The 20,636-nt window shown below is 35.2% G+C and overlaps 1 protein-coding gene across 1 annotated transcript in view; it reads right to left on the bottom strand.

Annotated features, from left to right (window-relative positions):
• Nucleotides 1-20,636, bottom strand: part of LOC141063315 (uncharacterized) — a 169,489-nt gene that overhangs the window by 147,149 nt on the left and 1,704 nt on the right. Inside the window, 1 exon segment of the mRNA XM_073557368.1 lies at nt 18,885-19,680. Coding sequence (XP_073413469.1) covers nt 18,885-19,680 — 796 coding nt within the window.

The following is a 20,636-nucleotide window of genomic DNA, read 5'->3' as shown; positions in this document are numbered from 1 at the left end:
TCATGGAAATGACACAGAAAAATGTTAAAATATACTGTAAGCGAGAAAAGAAAAAAATTGAAGTGTCCAGATGTGTTGATCCTTTTCAACTCGTAACCCTTGCATCTGTATGTAGGTCAATGTACAGGTTTAAATTTCTTCCAAAAAAGACCATTGCCATTTTACCAGGTGATAATTATCACAAGACACAAAAACGCTTTTCATCCCCCGCTATACAGTGGCTCATGTATGTATCCCACACAGAGAACATAGCAATCCAACATGCTTTAAGAGGCGGTGAAAAACGAGTTGGGAAATATTTTTTAGACGGTTATGCCTATGTTAATGAGAGACATATCGCATTCGAATTTCAGGGGTGTTTTTATCATGGGTGCCCAATCTGCTATAATGAATACGATGCAAATAAGGTCACAAACACCTCCTATGGGCAATTATATTATGCCTTTTTAGCTAAAAAACGTTTTCTGCAGTGGTGTGGCTACCCAGTGAGAGTCCTGTGGGAACATGAATGGAATGAAATGATTCAAAAAGATTCTAATCTTCAATCATTTCTTCTCCAAATGGAATTCCCAGTCCCTTTAGACCCCCGCGATGCTCTTTATGGGGGACGTACTAATGCCATTAAACTTTATCACCAACTGAAACCTGGGGAGACACTACATTACTATGATTTCACCAGCCTGTAAACAAAACTAAACCATACCCCGTTGGTCATCCACACATTATCTATGAGGGATTTGGGTTCATTAAAAATTACTTTGGTATTGCCAAAGTCAAGGTCTACCCTCCGAGGGATTTATTTTTTCCTGTTCTACCAGTAAAACTCAACAAAAAATTATTGTTTCCTCTATGCTACACATGCTCTGTAAATTCGCAGACCGAGGAATGTACACATAGTGATGAAGAGCGGGCTCTGACAGGTACATGGTGCACTATAGAGCTTGAGATGGCCATAGAGAAAGGCTATAGGATAGCCCACATCTATGAAATTTGGGATTTTCCTAAAACCAGTGACCGCCTGTTTTCTCGGTACATTAAATTACATCTTAGGGATAAGTAGGAGGCCTCAGGTTATCCCAGCTGGTGCACTGATGACAGTAAGAAACAACAGTACATTGATTCCTTTCTTGACAAAAAAGGGGTGCAGTTACGCTCTGAACATATAGGAGAGAACCCTGCTAAGAGACAGATCTCCAAACTTTTCTTAAATTCTTTATGGGGAAAGTTTGCCCAGAAATCTAATTTACCATGTACCAGCATTATTAGCGATCCTGATGAACTGTTTCAACAAGTTTTGTTACCGTATTACGACGTTTCGATGTTGCATTTTATTGATGATGAAACCGCAACAATAGATTGGAAATATACAGAATATACCACACCATCAACAAGAACACAAACATTTTATAGCCTGTTTTACCACAGCGTATGCCAGACTAGAGCTTTACTCTCCGCTGGACTGGCTGCAGGAAAGGTGTCTATCACAATACTGATTGTGTTATCTTTGTGCAGAGAGAAGGTGAGTGGAGTCCTCCTTTAGGTGATTACCTGGGGGAATTGACCAGTGAGATACCTGATGACACATCACTGAGTTTGTATCTGCCGGCCCAAAGACCTACGGATACAAACTCAACACCGGTAAAACTGTCTTAAAAGTGAAGGGAATAACATTAAATGTTGGTAATGCTCAATCTATTAATTTCAGCAGTCTAAAAGATCTTGTTCTGGACTACCAGCGTAATTCCGATTCTGAAACGCAGAAACGTATTGTCGTAGAGCAGCCCGGCATTGTGAAAAATAAAAAGTTCTTGTCCGTTGAAACAAGACTTCTTCGAAAAACCCAAAAGTGTGTTTACACAAAGCGCAGACTATTAGACGATTTTACCACCGTGCCATTTGGATATTAATTGTGACTTGTGATGGACCCATGTCTACAACATCCATTCTCGTGTATTCTAGCAGGCCCGTCTAATTCTGGAAAAAGTTACTTTGTAAAACAATTGTTACATAATATTGACACTCATTTTTCTCATAAACCTGATAATATTGTTTGGTTTTATTCCTGCTGGCAGAAACTATGATGAAATCTCTCTTTCTTTTCCCTTCATCAGATTTGTGGAGGGTCTGCCGCATACATTCGTAGAGGATGAATTATTCCCTCCTGAAAAGGTAAATTTGACTATTGTTGATGATCTCATGGAGAGTGCTAGTGATAACTGCGAAATAGAAAAAGCATTTACCAAGTATGTCCACCACAGAAACCTCAGCTGTTGTGAGTTCATTTTCTCCTTCACCATTGAGGTCTGATGAACTCCCTCTTCTGGTGAAGGAAGGTAGTGAGGCTGATTACCAAGCACCTGAGCTGGATGATGATGACTGGGTGACGGGAATTGCTGACTGGATATAAGGCAGCCGACGCCCTTCTGCCTGGCTGGTGATTTCTCTGAGCGATTCTAGGAGACCAGTCTGATTCCTGCTCCTCAAAAGCTAAGTTTTCTGCTCTGCTTTTGGCATTTGTGTTTTGGTTTTGTTTTGCATTTTTTTTCTGGATTTCTGCCATTCCCTGCTGGGGTGAGCTGAATTCCTTTTTGCCTTTTTGCTCTGTCTTCAGAAAATACCTGAGTACTGATATAGTCTTTTTGCAGCCCAGTGTCTTCAGGGCTTTTTTTTCCCTGTCAGTATGTTGGCTCATGTTTTGATAGGGTTTTTGTGCGGATTGCAGACTGCAGCTTTTCTATCCTGTCCTATTTAGTTAGCTTGGGCCCCATCATTTGTTCAGCCTATCTTTCTATCTGTGTTAGTGTTTTTTCATCTTGCTTCACCGTCATTATATGTTGGGGGCTGCCTATTGCTTTGGGGTCTGCTCTGGGGCAGTTTAGATTTCCCTTTCTGTCTTTAGGCTATTTAGCTCTCTGGCTGTGATCGAGAGGTCTAGGGCACCGTAGGAACCCCCCACGGCTACTGCTAGTTGTTGTTGATAGGTTCAGGGGTCTGCAATCCGATAGCTGCCAACTTCTCTGGTTTTCTGGACTTAGCTAGTATTTCTGTTTTTGCCTCCTACGGTGACTCATTCATAACACTCAGCATTTTCTACCTGATAGAAAGCATATTTTGTCAAGGAAAGAAAAGCCGCATGATAAATTTAAACACAAAGTACATGGTCCTTTTTAATAACCCTCGGGATAAATTGCAAATTGTAACACTAGTGCGACAAATGTATCCAGGAAAAACATGCCATTTCTTAGAAGCTTTTGAGGATGTCACGCGGGTGCCTTATGGGTATTTGTTGCTAGACTTAAGAGCCGATACCCCTGAGGATCTTCGCTTGAGGACGGGCCTGTTTCCTCCAGTGTTACCGGCTGTGTATGTTCAAAAGATAAATACTTCTAAAAAGTGAATATTAAACAAAAACAGACATTCTACACAGCGACCATAGTGTTGTAAAAATGTCAGAGAGAATACGGCGAAAATCTATTTTGTGCAATGCGAGTCATGATTTAATTACAGCTATATTGAAGATTGCGTTAAACATCTTAAAAGGTCGAATCCCTCTGAAAGAGCGACAAAAAAATATACTAAAAAAGTGGCAAAAAGCTATAAAAACCATGAGTAATAAATCTCACAGCATAAAGAAAAAGCAGCAGCTACTAAAGCAGACTGGTGGCTTTATAGGTCCTCTTTAGGCTTTGCAATCCCAATAATAACAAGCCTGCTTACCAACAAATAATGGAACATACCGAGAAAATGTATCTTGTTCACAAGCAGGAGCTAATCAAACTTCGGCCCCCTATTACAGACATTCGCCAAAGCGTTATCCAACGTCTTGATGGTGAAATTAGTGAGATTTTACAGCGTCGTGACATGCCGGATGACATGAAAATTAAAAAATATAGTGATGTACTGCAGAGATACTTGGTTCATGCTAAACAAGATGCTAAGGAACTATCAACTTTAAAGATCATTAACACTCCAGAATCTGATCACCAACAATTGTCAAATTCACCCAATGACAAAAGTCCCGCTGTCAATGAAATTGTAAGTCATGCAAATCCACGATATAAAAAGAATGCAGAACTTCTACTAAACAAGATGTTGCAAAACACAAATATTACATTGTGGAATGATAAAAGCGAGTTTATTTTCAAAGGAACTGTAATACCAGGCTGTAATATGCTGGATTTGGTGCGTAACACAACTCAGAGCCATGCCCTAACTCTCAGGAATTTACCAAGGGGCTGGAATACATTTATGCACGCTATGGCAGAGTTAAATATGCCATCCACAGTTGTGGGTAATTCCACTACTAGAGCACATTTAGATAAATTAAAAATGTCCATGAATGAAACTGATGGCGCGTATAATCCTCGAACCCTATCCACCCCCAGTCGGGCGATCCGTCCTTTACACTTCTCACCATTAGGTATCACACAAGGTCCACTGATGCCTAAAAAAGTACTGTTCCATTACTACAGTCCATGTGGCTCACTATGTAACATCGGTTCTGTTTAATTGCAATGCATTAAATTATTATGTAAGAAATATGATGTATATATTTATAATATTAAATATACAAATTGTTATATATGAATGTAACGCTTTTAAATGTCAAATGTAATGCTTTATAAAAAAAATTTTTTAGATTGTTGTTCAATAAACACCATTATATTTTTCATAAAAATGGCATCTCTCATTTTTATCTACAATTCGAATAAAATGTTTCCTTTTATTAAAATATTGGCCATATAAATAATATGCCCAATGAATCGATACCAATTAAAGTATAAAAAGGCTATAAAAGGGTCCCTTTATTGGCCATATAAAAGTGTATCAAACACAGCCTTTTATATCAAACAATAGCGATTGATATAAAAGTGATACAATCACAACTAGTGTTGAGCGATACCGTCCGATACCCTAAAATATCGGATCGGATGGTATCGGCCCGATACGAAAATAATATCGAGTATCGCCGATTCCGATACCAGAAGTCCCATTCAAGTCTATGGGACTTCCGGTATCGGAATAAGAAAAAGCCTTTTCTGTCCTTGCACAGCCTTTCGGGGGGGGTGTACGGGCCTGCTGGGGGTCTGTGCCGACTGCCCGGGGGTCTGTGCCGACTGCCCGGGGGTCTGTACCAGCCTGCCGGGGGGCTGTGCCGGCCTGCCGGTGGTCTGTGCCGACTGTCCGGGGGTCTGTGCAGGCTGCAGGGGTCTGTGCAGGCATCGTCCGATGGGACTACAAGTCCCATCGGGCGATGCCTGCTACCATGACGGTGATTGACACATTAGCCAATGATGGGACAGTAGTAGTCCCATCATCCGGCTAATGTGTTGAATGTAAAAAAATAAATAAATAAAAAAATACATACTACATACATACTACATGCTACATACATACTACATACATGCTACATACATGCAAGATACATACTACATACATGCTACATACATACAACATATATACTACATGCATGCAACATGCATACTGCATATATACCACATATATACTACATATATACTACATGCATGCAACATACATATATATAACATATATACTACATGCAACATGCATACTACATATATACTACATGCATGCAACATACATACATACCACATATATACCACATGCATGCAACATGCATACTACATATATACCACATATATACTACATATATACCACATGCATGGAACATACATATATACCACATATATACTACATGCATGCAACATACATATATACAACATATATACTACATGCAACATACATACTACATATATACTACATGCATGCAACATACATATATACTACATGCAACATGCATACTACATATATACTACATGCATGCTACATACATACATACTACATATATACCACATGCATGCAACATGCATACTACATATATACCACATATATATACTACATGCATACTACATATATGCAACATACATATATACAACATATATACTATATGCATGCAACATACATATATACAACATATATACTACATACAACATATATACTACATGCATGCAACATACATATATACTACATATATACTACATGCAAACTACATACATACTACATATATACCACATGCATGCAACATGCATACTACATTTCCCACGCAGCTTTTGCCATAAAGTGAGACTAGGGACTTTATTTTTACAGTGGCGGAGGAATACAGTGCGAAAGGATACCTACCTCCCGTCATTGGATTCCTGGAGCCCGTAGAGAACGGTAGCATAAGCTGATGCTGCTGTTCTCCACGCAAGATCATCGTGGGACACTCGTGGACTTCTGCGGATCAGGGGTAAGTATATTGGTGGTTTGTTATTTTAATATTTATTCCACAGATGACAATGGCTTCGGGGATCAAAGTGACAAGTGATGGTGAGTATGTACTCTATGTTATATGTACTGTATGTCTATATGTATGTATTACATGAATAATAATAATAATAAAAATCTTTATTTTTATACAGCGCTAACATATTCCGCAGCGCCTTACAGTTTGCACACATTTTTCATGTATTGTATGTAGCATATATGTATGTTGCATGCATGTAGTATATATGTAGTATATATGTAATATATGTATGTTGCATGTATGTAGTATATATGTGGTATATATGTAGTATGCATGTTGCATGCATGTGGTATATATGTAGTATGTATGTATGTTACATGCATGTGGTATATATGTAGTATATATGTAGTATGCATGTTGCATGCATGTGGTATATATGTAGTATATATGTAGTATGCATGTTGCATGCATGTGGTATATATGTAGTATGTGTGTAGTATGTATGTTGCATGTAGTATATATGTAGTATATATGTATGTTGCATGCATGTAGTATATATGTGGTATATATGTAGTATGCATGTAGTATATATGTTGTATATATGTATGTTGCATGTAGTATATGTGGTATATATGTAGTATATATGTAGTATGTATGTTGCATGTAGTATATATGTAGTATATATGTTGCATGCATGTAGTATATATGTAGTATATACAGTATGTAGTATGCATGTTGCATGCATGTGGTATATATGTAGTATGTGTGTAGTATGTATGTTGCATGTAGTATATATGTAGTATATATGTATGTTGCATGCATGTAGTATATATGTGGTATATATGTAGTATGCATGTAGTATATATGTTGTATATATGTATGTTGCATGTAGTATATATGTGGTATATATGTAGTATATATGTAGTATGTATGTAGCATGTAGTATATATGTAGTATATATGTATGTTGCATGCATGTAGTATATATGTGGTATATATGTAGTATGCATGTAGTATATATGTTGTATATATGTATGTTGCATGCATGTAGTATATATGTTGTATATATGTATGTTGCATGTAGTATATATGTGGTATATATGTAGCATATATGTAGTATGTATGTAGCATGTAGTATATATGTAGTATATATGTATGTTGCATGCATGTAGTATATATGTGGTATATATGTAGTATGCATGTAGTATATATGTTGTATATATGTATGTTGCATGTAGTATATATGTGGTATATATGTAGTATATATGTAGTATGTATGTTGCATGTAGTATATATGTAGTATATATGTATGTTGCATGCATGTAGTATATATGTGGTATATATGTAGTATGCATGTAGTATATATGTTGTATATATGTATGTTGCATGCATGTAGTATATATGTTGTATATATGTATGTTGCATGCATGTGGTATATATGTAGTATGCATGTTGCATGCATGTAGTATATATGTTGTATATATGTATGTTGCATGCATGTGGTATATATGTAGAATGTATGTTGCATGTAGTATATATGTGGTATATATGTAGTATGCATCTATGTTGCATGCATGTAGTATATATGTAGTATGCATGTTGCATGCATGTGGTATATATGTAGTATGTGTGTAGTATGTATGTTGCATATAGTATATATGTAGTATATATGTATGTTGCATGCATGTAGTATATATGTGGTATATATGTAGTATGCATGTAGTATATATGTATGTTGCATGCATGTGGTATATATGTAGAATGTATGTTGCATTTAGTATATATGTGGTATATATGTAGTATGCATCTATGTTGCATGCATGTAGTATATATGTAGTATGCATGTTGCATGCATGTGGTATATATGTAGTATGTGTGTAGTATGTATGTTGCATGTAGTATATATGTATGTTGCATGCATGTAGTATATATGTGGTATATATGTAGTATGCATGTAGTATATATGTATGTTGCATGCATGTGGTATATATGTAGTATGCATGTTGCATGCATGTAGTATATATGTTATATATATGTATGTTGCATGCATGTAGTATATATGTTGTATATATGTATGTTGCATGCATGTAGTATATATGTTGTATATATGTATGTTGCATGCATGAAGTATATATGTTGTATATATGTATGTTGCATGCATGTGGTATATATGTAGTATGCATGTTGCATGCATGTAGTATATATGTTGTATATATGTATGTTGCATGCATGTGGTATATATGTAGAATGTATGTTGCATGTAGTATATATGTGGTATATATGTAGTATGCATCTATGTTGCATGCATGTAGTATATATGTAGTATGCATGTTGCATGCATGTGGTATATATGTAGTATGTGTGTAGTATGTATGTTGCATGTAGTATATATGTAGTATATATGTATGTTGCATGCATGTAGTATATATGTGGTATATATGTAGTATGCATGTAGTATATATGTATGTTGCATGCATGTGGTATATATGTAGTATGCATGTTGCATGCATGTAGTATATATGTTATATATATGTATGTTGCATGCATGTAGTATATATGTTGTATATATGTATGTTGCATGCATGTGGTATATATGTAGAATGTATGTTGCATGCATGTAGTATATATGTTGTATATATGTATGTTGCATGCATGTGGTATATATGTAGTATGTATGTTGCATGCATGTAGTATATATGTTGTATATATGTATGTTGCATGCATGTGGTATATATGTAGAATGTATGTTGCATGTAGTATATATGTGGTATATATGTAGTATGCATCTATGTTGCATGCATGTAGTATATATGTAGTATGCATGTTGCATGCATGTGGTATATATGTAGTATGTGTGTAGTATGTATGTTGCATGTAGTATATATGTAGTATATATGTATGTTGCATGCATGTAGTATATATGTGGTATATATGTAGTATGCATGTAGTATATATGTTGTATATATGTATGTTGCATGCATGTAGTATATATGTTGTATATATGTATGTTGCATGCATGTGGTATATATGTAGTATGCATGTTGCATGCATGTAGTATATATGTTGTATATATGTATGTTGCATGCATGTGGTATATATGTAGAATGTATGTTGCATGTAGTATATATGTGGTATATATGTAGTATGCATCTATGTTGCATGCATGTGGTATATATGTAGTATGTGTGTAGTATGTATGTTGCATGTAGTATATATGTAGTATATATGTATGTTGCATGCATGTAGTATATATGTGGTATATATGTAGTATGCATGTAGTATATATGTATGTTGCATGCATGTGGTATATATGTAGAATGTATGTTGCATTTAGTATATATGTGGTATATATGTAGTATGCATCTATGTTGCATGCATGTAGTATATATGTAGTATGCATGTTGCATGCATGTGGTATATATGTAGTATGTGTGTAGTATGTATGTTGCATGTAGTATATATGTAGTATATATGTATGTTGCATGCATGTAGTATATATGTGGTATATATGTAGTATGCATGTAGTATATATGTTGTATATATGTATGTTGCATGCATGTAGTATATATGTTGTATATATGTATGTTGCATGCATGTGGTATATATGTAGTATGCATGTTGCATGCATGTAGTATATATGTTGTATATATGTATGTTGCATGCATGTGGTATATATGTAGAATGTATGTTGCATGTAGTATATATGTGGTATATATGTAGTATGCATCTATGTTGCATGCATGTAGTATATATGTAGTATGCATGTTGCATGCATGTGGTATATATGTAGTATGTGTGTAGTATGTATGTTGCATGTAGTATATATGTAGTATATATGTATGTTGCATGCATGTAGTATATATGTGGTATATATGTAGTATGCATGTAGTATATATGTTGTATATATGTATGTTGCATGCATGTAGTATATATGTTGTATATATGTATGTTGCATGCATGTGGTATATATGTAGTATGCATGTTGCATGCATGTAGTATATATGTTGTATATATGTATGTTGCATGCATGTGGTATATATGTAGAATGTATGTTGCATGTAGTATATATGTGGTATATATGTAGTATGCATCTATGTTGCATGCATGTAGTATATATGTAGTATGCATGTTGCATGCATGTGGTATATATGTAGTATGTGTGTAGTATGTATGTTGCATGTAGTATATATGTAGTATATATGTATGTTGCATGCATGTAGTATATATGTGGTATATATGTAGTATGTATGTATGTTGTATGCATGTGGTATATATGTAGAATGTATGTTGCATTTAGTATATATGTGGTATATATGTAGTATGCATCTATGTTGCATGCATGTAGTATATATGTAGTATGCATGTTGCATGCATGTGGTATATATGTAGTATGTGTGTAGTATGTATGTTGCATGTAGTATATATGTAGTATATATGTATGTTGCATGCATGTAGTATATATGTGGTATATATGTAGTATGCATGTAGTATATATGTATGTTGCATGCATGTGGTATATATGTAGTATGCATGTTGCATGCATGTAGTATATGTTATATATATGTATGTTGCATGCATGTAGTATATATGTTGTATATATGTATGTTGCATGCATGTAGTATATATGTTGTATATATGTATGTTGCATGCATGAAGTATATATGTTGTATATATGTATGTTGCATGCATGTGGTATATATGTAGTATGCATGTTGCATGCATGTAGTATATATGTTGTATATATGTATGTTGCATGCATGTGGTATATATGTAGAATGTATGTTGCATGTAGTATATATGTGGTATATATGTAGTATGCATCTATGTTGCATGCATGTAGTATATATGTAGTATGCATGTTGCATGCATGTGGTATATATGTAGTATGTGTGTAGTATGTATGTTGCATGTAGTATATATGTAGTATATATGTATGTTGCATGCATGTAGTATATATGTGGTATATATGTAGTATGCATGTAGTATATATGTATGTTGCATGCATGTGGTATACACTCACTGGCCACTTTATTAGGTACACCATGCTAGTAAGGGGTTGGACCCCCTTTTGCCTTCAGAACTGCCTCAATTCTTCGTGGCAGAGATTCAACAAGGTGCTGGAAGCATTCCTCAGAGATTTTGGACCATATTGACATGATGGCATCACACAGTTGGCGCAGATTTGTCGGCTGCACATCCCTGATGCGAATCTCCCGTTCCACCACATCCCAAAGATGCTCTATTGGATTGAGATCTGGTGACTGAGGAGGCCATTTGAGTACAGTGAACTCATTGTCATGTTCAAGAAACCAATCTGAGATGATTCGAGCTTTATGACATGGCGCATTATCCTGCTGAAAGTAGCCATCAGATGTTGGGTACATTGTGGTCATAAAGGGATGGACATGGTCAGCAACAATACTCAGGTAGGCTGTGGCGTTGCAACGATGCTCAATTGGTACCAAGGGGCCCAAAGAGTGCCCAGAAAAAATTCCCCACACCATGACACCACCACCACCAGCCTGAACCGTTGATACAAGGCAGGATGGATCCATGCTTTCATGTTTACGCCAAATTCTGACCCTACCATCCGAATGTCGCAGCAGAAATCGAGACTCATCAGACCAGGCAACGTTTTTCCAATCTTCTACTGTCCAATTTCGATGAGCTTGTGCAAATTGTAGCCTCAGTTTCCTGTTCTTAGCTGAGAGGAGTGGTACCCAGTGTGGTCTTCTGCTGCTGTAGCCCATCTGCCTCAAAGTTCGACGCACTGTGCGTTCAGAGATGCTCTTCTGCCTACCTTGGTTGTAACGGGTGGCAATTTGAGTCACTGTTGCCTTTCTATCAGCTCGAACCAGTCTGCCCATTCTCCTCTGACCTCTGGCATCAACATGGCATTTCCGGCCACAGAACTGCCGCTCACTGGATTTTTTTTCTTTTTCGGACCATTCTCTGTAAACCCTAGAGATGGTTGTGCGTGAAAATCCCAGTAGATCAGCAGTTTCTGAAATACTCAGACCAGCCCTTCTGGCACCAACAATCATGCCACGTTCAAAGGCACTCAAATCACCTTTCTTCCCCATACTGATGCTCGGTTTGAACTGCAGGAGATTGTCTTGACCATGTCTACATGCCTAAATGCACTGAGTTGCCGCCATGTGATTGGCTGATTAGAAATTAAGTCTTAACACACAGTTGGACAGGTGTACCTAATAAAGTGGCCAGTGAGTGTATATGTAGTATGCATGTTGCATGCATGTAGTATATATGTTATATATATGTATGTTGCATGCATGTAGTATATATGTTGTATATATGTATGTTGCATGCATGTGGTATATATGTAGTATGTATGTGGTATGTATGTAGCATGTAGTATGTATGTAGCATGCATGTAGTATATATGTTGTATATATGTATGTTGCATGCATGTGGTATATATGTAGAATGTATGTTGCATGCATGTAGTATATATGTTGTATATATGTATGTTGCATGCATGTGGTATATATGTAGAATGTATGTTGCATGTAGTATATATGTGGTATATATGTAGTATGCATCTATGTTGCATGCATGTAGTATATATGTAGTATGCATGTTGCATGCATGTGGTATATATGTAGTATGTGTGTAGTATGTATGTTGCATGTAGTATATATGTAGTATATATGTATGTTGCATGCATGTAGTATATATGTGGTATATATGTAGTATGCATGTAGTATATATGTTGTATATATGTATGTTGCATGCATGTAGTATATATGTTGTATATATGTATGTTGCATGCATGTGGTATATATGTAGAATGTATGTTGCATGTAGTATATATGTGGTATATATGTAGTATGCATGTTGCATGCATGTGGTATATATGTAGTATGTGTGTAGTATGTATGTTGCATGTAGTATATATGTAGTATATATGTATGTTGCATGCATGTAGTATATATGTGGTATATATGTAGTATGCATGTAGTATATATGTTGTATATATGTATGTTGCATGCATGTAGTATATATGTTGTATATATGTATGTTGCATGCATGTGGTATATATGTAGTATGCATGTTGCATGCATGTAGTATATATGTTGTATATATGTATGTTGCATGCATGTGGTATATATGTAGAATGTATGTTGCATGTAGTATATATGTGGTATATATGTAGTATGCATCTATGTTGCATGCATGTAGTATATATGTAGTATGCATGTTGCATGCATGTGGTATATATGTAGTATGTGTGTAGTATGTATGTTGCATGTAGTATATATGTAGTATGCATGTTGCATGCATGTAGTATATATGTTGTTTATATGTATGTTGCATGCATGTGGTATATATGTAGTATGCATGTTGCATGCATGTAGTATATATGTTGTATATATGTATGTTGCATGCATGTGGTATATATGTAGAATGTATGTTGCATGTAGTATATATGTGGTATATATGTAGTATGCATCTATGTTGCATGCATGTAGTATATATGTAGTATGCATGTTGCATGCATGTGGTATATATGTAGTATGTGTGTAGTATGTATGTTGCATGTAGTATATATGTAGTATATATGTATGTTGCATGCATGTAGTATATATGTGGTATATATGTAGTATGCATGTAGTATATATGTTGTATATATGTATGTTGCATGCATGTAGTATATATGTTGTATATATGTATGTTGCATGCATGTGGTATATATGTAGTATGCATGTTGCATGCATGTAGTATATATGTTGTATATATGTATGTTGCATGCATGTGGTATATATGTAGAATGTATGTTGCATGTAGTATATATGTGGTATATATGTAGTATGCATCTATGTTGCATGCATGTAGTATATATGTAGTATGCATGTTGCATGCATGTGGTATATATGTAGTATGTGTGTAGTATGTATGTTGCATGTAGTATATATGTAGTATATATGTATGTTGCATGCATGTAGTATATATGTTGTATATATGTATGTAGCATGCATGTAGTATATATGTTGTATATATGTATGTTGCATGCATGTAGTATATATGTTGTATATATGTATGTTGCATGCATGAAGTATATATGTTGTATATATGTATGTTGCATGCATGTAGTATATATGTAGTATGCATGTTGCATGCATGTAGTATATATGTTGTATATATGTATGTTGCATGCATGTAGTATATATGTTGTATATATGTATGTTGCATGCATGTGGTATATATGTAGAATGTATGTTGCATGTAGTATATATGTGGTATATATGTAGTATGCATGTTGCATGCATGTGGTATATATGTAGTATGTGTGTAGTATGTATGTTGCATGTAGTATATATGTATGTTGCATGCATGTAGTATATATGTGGTATATATGTAGTATGCATGTAGTATATATGTATGTTGCATGCATGTGGTATATATGTAGTATGCATGTTGCATGCATGTAGTATATATGTTATATATGTATGTTGCATGCATGTAGTATATATGTTGTATATATGTATGTTGCATGCATGTAGTATATATGTTGTATATATGTATGTTGCATGCATGTGGTATATATGTAGTATGCATGTTGCATGCATGTAGTATATATGTTGTATATATGTATGTTGCATGCATGTGGTATATATGTAGAATGTATGTTGCATGTAGTATATATGTGGTATATATGTAGTATGCATGTTGCATGCATGTAGTATATATGTATGTTGCATGCATGTGGTATATATGTAGAATGTATGTTGCATGTAGTATATATGTAGTATATATGTAGTATGCATGTTGCATGCATGTGGTATATATATAGTATGTGTGTAGTATGTATGTTGCATGTAGTATATATGTAGTATATATGTATGTTGCATGCATGTAGTATATATGTTGTATATATGTATGTAGCATGCATGTAGTATATATGTTGTATATATGTATGTTGCATGCATGTAGTATATATGTTGTATATATGTATGTTGCATGCATGAAGTATATATGTTGTATATATGTATGTTGCATGCATGTAGTATATATGTAGTATGCATGTTGCATGCATGTAGTATATATGTTGTATATATGTATGTTGCATGCATGTGGTATATATGTAGAATGTATGTTGCATGTAGTATATATGTGGTATATATGTAGTATGCATGTTGCATGCATGTGGTATATATGTAGTATGTGTGTTGTATGTATGTTGCATGTAGTATATATGTATGTTGCATGCATGTAGTATATATGTGGTATATATGTAGTATGCATGTAGTATATATGTATGTTGCATGCATGTGGTATATATGTAGTATGCATGTTGCATGCATGTAGTATATATGTTATATATGTATGTTGCATGCATGTAGTATATATGTTGTATATATGTATGTTGCATGCATGTGGTATATATGTAGTATGCATGTTGCATGCATGTAGTATATATGTTGTATATATGTATGTTGCATGCATGTAGTATATATGTTGTATATATGTATGTTGCATGCATGTGGTATATATGTAGAATGTATGTTGCATGTAGTATATATGTGGTATATATGTAGTATGCATGTTGCATGCATGTGGTATATATGTAGTATGTGTGTAGTATGTATGTTGCATGTAGTATATATGTATGTTGCATGCATGTAGTATATATGTGGTATATATGTAGTATGCATGTAGTATATATGTATGTTGCATGCATGTGGTATATATGTAGTATGCATGTTGCATGCATGTAGTATATATGTTATATATGTATGTTGCATGCATGTAGTATATATGTTGTATATATGTATGTTGCATGCATGTGGTATATATGTAGTATGCATGTTGCATGCATGTAGTATATATGTTGTATATATGTATGTTGCATGCATGTGGTATATATGTAGAATGTATGTTGCATGTAGTATATATGTGGTATATATGTAGTATGCATGTTGCATGCATGTAGTATATATGTTGTATATATGTATGTTGCATGCATGTGGTATATATGTAGAATGTATGTTGCATGTAGTATATATGTGGTATATATGTAGTATGCATCTATGTTGCATGCATGTAGTATATATGTAGTATGCATGTTGCATGCATGTGGTATATATGTAGTATGTGTGTAGTATGTATGTTGCATGTAGTATATATGTAGTATATATGTATGTTGCATGCATGTAGTATATATGTTGTATATATGTATGTAGCATGCATGTAGTATATATGTTGTATATATGTATGTTGCATGCATGTAGTATATATGTTGTATATATGTATGTTGCATGCATGAAGTATATATGTTGTATATATGTATGTTGCATGCATGTAGTATATATGTAGTATGCATGTTGCATGCATGTAGTATATATGTTGTATATATGTATGTTGCATGCATGTAGTATATATGTTGTATATATGTATGTTGCATGCATGTGGTATATATGTAGAATGTATGTTGCATGTAGTATATATGTGGTATATATGTAGTATGCATGTTGCATGCATGTGGTATATATGTAGTATGTGTGTAGTATGTATGTTGCATGTAGTATATATGTATGTTGCATGCATGTAGTATATATGTGGTATATATGTAGTATGCATGTAGTATATATGTATGTTGCATGCATGTGGTATATATGTAGTATGCATGTTGCATGCATGTAGTATATATGTTATATATGTATGTTGCATGCATGTAGTATATATGTTGTATATATGTATGTTGCATGCATGTAGTATATATGTTGTATATATGTATGTTGCATGCATGTGGTATATATGTAGTATGCATGTTGCATGCATGTAGTATATATGTTGTATATATGTATGTTGCATGCATGTGGTATATATGTAGAATGTATGTTGCATGTAGTATATATGTGGTATATATGTAGTATGCATCTATGTTGCATGCATGTAGTATATATGTAGTATGCATGTTGCATGCATGTGGTATATATGTAGTATGTGTGTAGTATGTATGTTGCATGTAGTATATATGTAGTATATATGTGGTATATATGTAGTATGCATGTAGTATATATGTATGTTGCATGCATGTGGTATATATGTAGTATGCATGTTGCATGCATGTAGTATATATGTTATATATATGTATGCTGCATGCATGTAGTATATATGTTGTATATATGTATGTTGCATGCATGTGGTATATATGTAGTATGCATGTTGCATGCATGTAGTATATATGTTGTATATATGTATGTTGCATGCATGTGGTATATATGTAGAATGTATGTTGCATGTAGTATATATGTGGTATATATGTAGTATGCATCTATGTTGCATGCATGTAGTATATATGTAGTATGTATGTTGCATGTAGTATATATGTAGTATATATGTATGTTGCATGCATGTAGTATTTATGTGGTATATATGTAGTATGCATGTAGCATATATGTTGTATATATGTATGTTGCATGCATGTGGTATATATGTAGTATGCATGTAGTATATATGTAGTATGTATGTAGTATATATGTATGTTGCATGCATGTAGTATATATGTGGTATATATGTAGTATGCATGTTGCATGCATGTAGTATATATGTTGTATGTATGTAGCATGTATGTAGTATGTATGTTGCATGTATGTAGCATGTATGTAATTTTTTATTTTTTTTTTACATTCAACACATTAGCCGGATGATGGGACTACTACTGTCCCATCATTGGCTAATGTGTCAATCACTGTCATGGTAGCAGGCATCGCCCGATGGGACTTGTAGTCCCATCGTACGATGCCTGCACAGACCCCTGCAGCCTGCACAGACCCCCGGACAGTCGGCACAGACCACCGGCAGGCCGGCACAGCCCCCCGGCAGGCTGGTACAGACCCCCGGCAGGCCGGTACAGGCCCCCGGACAGTCGGCACAGCCCCCCGGCAGGCCGGTACAGACCCCCGGACAGTCGGCACAGCCCCCCGGCAGGCCGGTACAGACCCCCGGACAGTCGGCACAGACCACCGGCACAGACCGCGCATCATGATGACGTCATTTTGGCAGCCAATCAGAGCCACAACAGTGGCTCATTGCATTATGGGAACTTCTGATTCCGATATCCGATATTGAAAAAATATCGGTACTCGGTATCGGAATTCCGATACAGCGAATATCGGCCGATACCCGATATTTGCAGTATTGGAATGCTCAACACTAATAACAACCCTTTTATTCTACTTTTATTCTACTTTATTAAAAGGCCTATAAAAGAGAAAATAATTGGACATATAAATATTTCGTCCTGATACCTTTTATATCAAATTTATAGCAAATTGATATAAAAGTGTATCAAACACGACCCTTTTATAACAATTTGATATCAAATTGTATAAAAGGGGCAGGTTTGATACACTTTTATAGGGGCGTGGCACCTGTCAGATTTCTTTTTGACAAGTAATACAGCCCCCTTACTACTTGAGTTTTATGGTGATTAACCAAATCTGATTTCTGGTTAAAACATTTCCCACGTTCTGAACAGGAAAAAGGCTTCTCTCCTGTGTGAGTTCTCTGGTGTCTAACAAAATGTGATTTATGTGCAAAACATTTCCCACATTCTGAACAGGAAAAAGGCTTCTCCCCCGTGTGAGTTTTATGGTGATTAACCAAATCTGATTTCAGGTTAAAACATTTCCCACATTCTGAACAGGAAAAAGGCTTCTCCCCTGTGTGAGTTCTATGGTGATAAACCAGTTGTGATTTCCAGTTAAAACATTTCCCACATTCTGAACAGGAAAAAGGCTTCTCCCCTGTGTGAGTTCTATGGTGATTAACCAAATCTGATTTCTGGTTAAAACATTTCCTACATTCTGAACAGGAAAAAGGTTTCTCCCCTGTGTGAATTCTATGGTGATTAACCAAATCTGATTTCTGGTTAAAACATTTCCCACATTCTGAACAGGAAAAAGGCTTCTCCCCTGTGTGAGTTCTATGGTGATTAACCAAATCTGATTTCTGGTTAAAACATTTCCCACATTCTGAACAGGAAAAAGGCTTCTCCCCTGTGTGAGTTCTCTGATGTGTAACAAAATGTGATTTCTGTATAAAACATTTCCCACATTCTGAACAGGAAAAAGGCTTCTCCCCTGTGTGAGTTCTATGGTGATTAACCAAATCTGATTTCAGTGTAAAACATTTCCCACATTCTGAACAGGAAAAAGGCTTCTCCCCTGTGTGAGTTCTAAGGTGAATAATCAAATTTGATTTCCGGTTAAAACATTTCCCACATTCTGAACAGGAAAAAGACTTCTCCCCTGTGTGAGTTCTATGGTGATTAACCAAATCTGATTTCAGTGTAAAGCATTTCCCACATTCTGAACAGGAAAAAGGCTTCTCCCCTGTGTGAGTTTTCTGGTGTGCAACAAAATGTGATTTCCATGTAAAACATTTCCCACATTCTGAACATGAGAATGACTTCTTTGCTTTAGTAGCAGTTTGTTTTTTATTGCCTCTTTTGTGACTTTGCGTTCCCTTATTACTCAGTAATGAATCAGAAGATGGGACCTGTTTCATAGGATCAGATGACAGATCTTTGCTGTGAATGGATGATGGTATATCTGGAGTAACAGCAATCACTTCAGTTGTATCTTGTAGGATCTCAAGATCATCAGATTTAAAAACTGAACATGTCAGCTGTCCCTCTGATCTCCTGGTACAGTCATCTGCTAAGATAAAAAACAATTATTACTTATTAATAAAATATCCTTGAGTTTTATATTTTTGAACATTTCTACTTAAACTGTCCATTAAATGGCAAGCTATGTAAAAAACTTTAATTATTTACCAAGACAATGACAGTTCACAGTCTAATAGAAAACCTTGTTGGATGAACCAGTAGTGTGCGGTGTTCAACTGTTTGTTCATTCTGCCTCTCAAATATCAAATATAAAGAAACCAATCAATGTTATGTAGGCGAAAATAATACCAATTCTCATCTCACAAAAAACAAGTCCCCACTCAGGTCCATCATCTGTCAATGGAAAAACAGAGGTTCCCGCACTATTAGTGGCTCAAAGGTTGTTGAAAAGCAACAGAGTTTCTATAAAGCAATCCAGCAAAATCCGCTCTCACTTCGGAGTCTTGCAGTGTGCGCAAACAACATTTAGGATCCCTGTATTTAGCAATATTATAGTGAGAAGAACCCACTTAATTTGCGGTGTCTCCTGGAGCACAATCTGGGCACTATGTGCTGGGTAATAAAATGGCAAATGTGTAATTTTCACTCCAACATCCACTGCGTGTTAATTTCCAGAAAGTTGCTGTGGAGTCAAAATATTCACTCCTCCTACATACGTGGTTAAAATTGT

The sequence above is a fragment of the Dendrobates tinctorius genome, unplaced genomic scaffold, assembly GCF_039654945.1.
Source record: "Dendrobates tinctorius isolate UK_male_01 unplaced genomic scaffold, ASM3965494v1 ptg000249l, whole genome shotgun sequence".
Lineage (NCBI taxonomy): Eukaryota > Metazoa > Chordata > Amphibia > Anura > Dendrobatidae > Dendrobates > Dendrobates tinctorius.
The sequence above is the reverse complement of the archived record's forward strand: the minus strand, read 5'-3'. Positions and strand labels throughout refer to the sequence as shown.